At 37.2% G+C, this 6,037-nt stretch overlaps 2 protein-coding genes across 2 annotated transcripts in view; both read right to left on the bottom strand.

The window, feature by feature from the left end:
* Window positions 1-551: 551 nt before the first annotated feature.
* Window positions 552-2,582, bottom strand: LOC102594299 (BTB/POZ domain-containing protein At5g41330). Its single transcript, XM_006343904.2, has one exon. The coding sequence runs from the start codon at window positions 2,333-2,335 to the stop codon at window positions 944-946; it is 1,392 nt and encodes a 463-aa protein (XP_006343966.1). The 5' UTR covers window positions 2,336-2,582; the 3' UTR covers window positions 552-943.
* A 1,204-nt stretch (window positions 2,583-3,786) lies between these two features.
* LOC102593971 (uncharacterized protein At1g76660) overlaps window positions 3,787-6,037 on the bottom strand; it is a 4,912-nt gene continuing 2,661 nt past the window's right edge. Inside the window, exon 2 of the mRNA XM_006343903.2 lies at window positions 3,787-5,440. Coding sequence (XP_006343965.1) covers window positions 4,223-5,440 — 1,218 coding nt within the window. The 3' untranslated portion in view covers window positions 3,787-4,222. The remainder of the gene's footprint in view (window positions 5,441-6,037) is intronic.

Below are 6,037 nucleotides of genomic sequence, written 5' to 3'. Positions count from 1 at the left end.
TCCTACTGCTAGATTGTTAATTGTTTTGGTTTATCCAATGTACCGTACTTTCATCTAACTATCTCCTCTGTAATATCTGTTTTCATTTTGATTAAGAGATTCTTAACATACTATTATTTTTAAAAACGTTTTATTATGTGATAATCATTCCTTTTAATTCCGTCCAAAGAGATTGATATCTTCCTGTATTTGGGAACTATTCAATCTTAACATTTGCATTTCAACCTTTCTTTTTTTTTTTTGATTTGCACCGGGTGTCCGAGTCTCTTTGAGCCCCGACTAATCCCGGGGGTGCACAGGCCCTCGGCAAGGAGTTTCCCGCAAGTGCACCACGGTTAATTCAGGTTTTACCCAGTCCGATGGCCCTCAGAAATTGTTTGCACCCAGTGGGTTTCGAACTTGAGACCTTGAAAGGGAGCAAACCCCAAGGCTCAAGTCAATTGCCAGCAGGCCAACCCCTGAGGGTTTCGATGAGTTATTTTCTTAGTGTCACATAAGTCATGAGTCTACCAATTATTAATGGTGAGGTAAAAGAACATGAAAACAAATACTTAGTAGCAAATTAAAGTTTGATATTCCACTCTCTTCATATACATACAATTTGTGCATTTGAACTAAAGAAAGTATATACAGATCAATTTAAAATAATGAACAGCAAGAATCAAGAGATCGAAAATAAGATGGTCCGGTCCGTCACTCGCAGAATCTTCAGGCTACTCTGCTCGTACTCTTCAAACATGTCTGAATCACAGTGATCATTTATCAAAGAATGACTCTGTTGTTAAACAGGGAGCAAGCTCGTACTCTTCAAACATGTCAGACTCACAGTGAACATTATCGAAGAATGACTCTGGTTATCAAATGTTTGCACAACCAGGAGCAATTTACACGTGTCGTTTCCTCCAGAAGTAGTAGTGCATTTTTGAAGAATCCGATACACAACTTAGAATCCCCTTACTGAACTCTGCCAAACTTCAACAAACTGCTGATCTTTCCTTGTAACAAACATCTTGTTACCTCCAAAACTGAAATGTGTAATCTTATTTCCACAACTATCTTTTGCTCTCCCCATTGAGTTCTTCCTAAATACTCTATCTTTAATCGAAGAACCAATCAAAACCTCGGACCACAATTCGATATTTCCACCTTTACTACAAAAAACTTGATTCCCATGACTCTCAATCTTACTCCCAAACCCTTCTTTCTTACCATTTGTTACTTTTCTTGAATCACCAAGACAAGTCCAAGTGTTTTCCTTTCCAATATTCCTCAAATCCGATATGAAAACTTCGCCTGAATGCACACCAACTTTCAGAATAGCTGAAAGATCATCCGAAACAGTGCAATCAGCGAAGCAATCAACATTTTCCTTGATCTCCCACACCGCGTTCCCTGATCTCAAGTCCCAAAATCTAATGTTCCCTCTAACACCAGAAGGTCCACTATGTGAACCAGCAGCCATCAACAAGTTATAACTAGAAATCCAACTAAGTTTAGTAGCTGGAATCGCGGAATCTAATTCAGCACCAAAGATTTCATAATGACCTATCTCAGAAACAGGTCTAAAACCATTATCACTCAAATCATATATCATAATGCAGTTAGAGTTTCTCCTAGATGATTCAAAACTCGTAAACAAAAACTCTTTTGAAGCACCTATACCTTGTACTGTTGAACCAGACTTGGTAACATTTTCCCAATTCAAAGTTTCTTTAACAAAACCTTTACTAACATCAATAATTTGTAAACCTGAAAAGTCAGTAGCACCAGCAGCAACAACATTTGGTGATAAAGATAACATAGAGTCAATACCAGCAAATTGTGTTAAAATGGTTGATTTTCTCTTTAATGACCAATCAAATGAAGTGATTTTACAACCATGAGCTACTTGAACTGACCCTAATTGAGTTGTTGAGATAGCAGTAGGTGAATCCCTACCACTTAAAGGCAAAATCAAAGATTTTTCAAGATCAAAAGGTTCAAACTGAGAAGGGTTAGAATGGGAATTCAATAAAAGATGCTCAACACCATAAAACTGAGATTCAAAAACCAAATCTTGAATATCAAAGGTTTTGGCTTTTGAAGGGAGATTTCCAGTTCTTAAAAGGGAAAGCAAGATTGAAAACATTTCTGGATCTCTATCAATGAAAGGAATGGAACCATCAAGATTTGAAATTTCAGAAAGAATTGATTTTGAACCTGATTGCTTTAGGGTTTGTTTTGTTGTTTGAAAAAGATGACCACCTACATCAATGGTGACAATATTTGAAAATGAATCAATGGAGTTTCTTGAAAAACCAGATGAAAGAGGATGAGATCCAACAAAAGGTGGCATCTTTAATTGGGAATTCTTGAAATTCAATGTAAAGACTCAATTTTTATATTTTTTTTCTTTGGAATTTTTTCAAGAATGATATTTCAAAGCTTTGGGAATTCTTGAAATACAATGTAAAGACTCGTTTTTTTTTTTTTTTTTTTGGAGATTTTGTGATTTGGGTATTTCAAGAATGGTGTTTTTTTTTGTGATTTTTGGTAAATTCAAGAGAATGGGGTTCAATATATATATAGAGGGAAAGACTTGATTTTTCTTTTTTTAAGAAAAATGAAAGTTGGGATCCTTGAATTCAAAAGCAACCAGTATTAATTATTATTGGAAGTTTCCTGGTTGGATGAATAATTAATTTGTTTAGAAAAATATGAGGAAATTGAAATATTTAAAAATTATGGAATTGCTAAAAGAGCGGCTCTAGAAAGTCATAGAAACTGAAATTGGTCAAAAATGGCTTTTCTGCTTCTAGAATTTTTTTTTAGTTGTTTGACTTTTGTTGCACGAGGGTTAATATAGCAATCCAACATAGACCAAATTTTCCTTTATTTAAAGGTATTGTTAAGAGTGGGGAAATGAAATAAAAAGGAACAATGAAAAGAGGATTATTTAATAATATTTGGAATATTTGAGTTTATGTTTAATTGACATGATACTATTATTAATCTAATAGTTGCTGAAGGTATATTAATTTAATATTCACATAAAAAAATTAAGTTATTTGATTGACGCAATGGGATGAAGAGAGAATATATGGAAATTGGAATGTCTCTTCAAACACCAATCTAGAAAGCCTTTAACTAAATATATACAATAAAAACAAAAACATGAAAAATGTGCCTACTAATAATATTGTGGTCGTTATTCCGAAAGAATATCTGTATTGTAGCAAGAGTATCTCATAAGGGAGATCATAGATAAAATCCTATAGAGGGGTGTGGTACGAGATGTCAATCTATTTCTCGATCGTGCTCATAACAGAGGCTTTGTATAATTCGATTAACATCTCAAATCTATGTAATTTGTAAATTATCCTAGCAATTGCAGGTGTCCATGGAAATTATTAAAACCAAATACAATGTCAACCCTAAAATGAAACTTTAATTAAATGCTAAATCTTTGAGATTAGGTACTGCACCTCTATAATTCAGCCAACACATTTTAATTACTCTTAATTTAAAGTTATACAACTAGGAGTAATATTTATCTTGGGGACCAAACAATATTGGCGGCGTTCACTCTACTTGGCCTCCAAAATTCAATGCACTAATTTTCTATCACTAGATGATATTGGCAGCTACATATCCTACTCACCCTTCTTCCTTGTAATTTCTCAAATTTGTTTTCATATAAAGTTTTTGTAGAATAGAGAATAAGAACAACTAGTACGCCTCAATATAAAGTTGTTTTCATTCAACTCGTCTCAAGGTAGGATCAACCATGAATTCTCACATTCCATGTTGCTCTATTCAAACTCGTCTCAGTTCAATATTATAAAATCAAACAAAATGAACATTATCTTCTACACTGGTTTTACCAAATTATTTATGTTATTATACATAGAAGTGCTAGAAGGCAGAAAAAGTAGACTATTAGTTAAATGTAAAAACTCTCAGTGAGGGGAGAGCAAAACTAGTATTATCATATGGTAATTTCTAAAATACATCCCTATCTATCTTATCCTAGGTTCAGGAAGTGCCCCAAAAAAACAGCCTTCGTTCGTATCAGTTTCTATTATCAGTCCTGCTGCACATCATTCCCTTCAACACCCTCGTCGTCCTTGTACATTTTGATATCAAGAGTTTCCGGTATTTGCTGCTGGTTGTATTGAAAATTAAGGCAGCTGAACAGCAGCTTATTAGTATGGTGTGGATTTACTAAAGGGATGCAAACCTGTTAGCTGACACCGGGTTGCATCATAGGGAAGATCCAGTTATTGCAGGGCTCCTTTCCAAGAACCTTCTCGTTGGCCCACCAGTCAGAGCCAATAGTAGCTTTATCAGGATATCCTCCGTCTACATTGTCAAAGTTGAATTCCTTCGACGATCCAAGAGTGATGGATCTGTGCTTCTGCTGCCTCTGTCCATCCTCTCCGTCAGTAGATGATCCCTCGTGTATTTCTCTGGAAGGCTCATGTCCACCGTGATCGTGTCCATTTGACATTTCAGCCAGGTTTTCCTGTCGTTTAGTGCTACGCTCAGTATCCTGGAGAGACACTGATCCAGTTCTCATCATCATAGTTGGCTTCTTTTCCACACACCTCACAACGTCTTCTGCAGTTATCTCGAAAGAAACTCTATGATCAACCACTGTTAGATCATTTTTCCAACCATTAAAGGGCTTTGGAAGACGATGAACACCAGAGTTCTGATAATTGAGAAGGAAATTATCGTGATATTTGGGGTTTACTGCCTCAGGGGTCAAAGTCCCAGATCCTTGCCGAGATCCCCATTCGTGAGGGGCTATTTTCTCCAGGTTCAGGAACTGAGGGCGTCCAGGAGTATACTCACGGTCAAGAAAAGGAGATGAAGTTCCAGATACAGAGATGGCTGACCCAGGCGAGATCAAATTACTGACTGGACTCCCTGGTTGAAGTTGGTATGATTGAAATTCATACTGCGCAAAAGGATATCTGTGACCAGCAGCAACATTTTGGTAGTTGGGGTCAAGAAGCTTAGCAAATGGTACCTCAGGTGATGAGGGTGTAGTCAGGTGGACTGACTCAGGAGGAGGGGTAAATGGAGCAGTAGATGGTTCGGTAGTGAATGCAGAGAATACAGGTGGAGAGACCAATTGAGTTTCATGAGCGTAGGGCCCAATAGCAAAAATTGAGGCAGGTCCACTGGGAGAATATGTAGACATAGAAAGGCATTTTGAGCCAACTGGTGAATGGGTTGCTGAAGGAGGTTCTGATGGCAAGAAAGATGCAGGAGATGAAGGGGGTGCTATGAAGGGAAGCACTATAGAAGGAGCTTGACTTGAAGTATTAGAAGAAGGTCTATCTGCACCAGAGGCTGTTGTTTCTGGAATAAAAACTGCATGTCCAATTCGTTTTGTCTGTTTCTGAGAGCCAAAACACCAATACATGCTCCAGCAGCCTCCCCATCTTCGTTTCTGTTAAACCAATTTAAAGTACAAGAGATGATGAGAACTTCTCATAAAATGAACAACAAAATCCCAGTTAAGTTCAAACATCATCAAGATGCTAACGCACAAAGCAATTGTTTCTTCAGAATAAGACCCGAGAGCAGAGAGGACAGGAAATTAGAGAAAATAAAACAATCTTGTTTCTAAATTCGGTCTTAGAACAAGGATGCGTGCAATTTAATTGTTTCTTATAATCGAGCAGTCAAGGAAATAAAAGCAAAAGAATACACACAAGCAACCTTGGCGATGTTAGTCCATATAATTGAACAGTGAAAGAGAACTGGAGGACAGATGATCTAGTCCCAGAGTAATGTTCAGAGAGCTGAGGGAAATTATTTTTAACCTTGTTCAGGAATAAAAACACCTGCATTTGCAAATGTCACAGGAGCATCAATCAAAATGAAGGGGATGCAGGAAGACTTGCCTGGTGGCCTTCTACCTTGCATTCTTAAGGTACAAGATTCAATTCTCACCTACCTCCTCCCAATACTTTCCCCCTTCCCTCTACGTAATATATTAAGAAAATGAAGAGCCGGGGGGGGGGGGGGGGGAGAGGGCAAGGAA

This window comes from Solanum tuberosum, unplaced genomic scaffold, assembly GCF_000226075.1.
Source record: "Solanum tuberosum cultivar DM 1-3 516 R44 unplaced genomic scaffold, SolTub_3.0 scf00048, whole genome shotgun sequence".
In the NCBI taxonomy this organism is placed as follows: Eukaryota; Viridiplantae; Streptophyta; class Magnoliopsida; order Solanales; family Solanaceae; genus Solanum; species Solanum tuberosum.
Note: the sequence above shows the minus strand (reverse complement) of the source record. Positions and strands in the feature narration are given on the sequence as shown.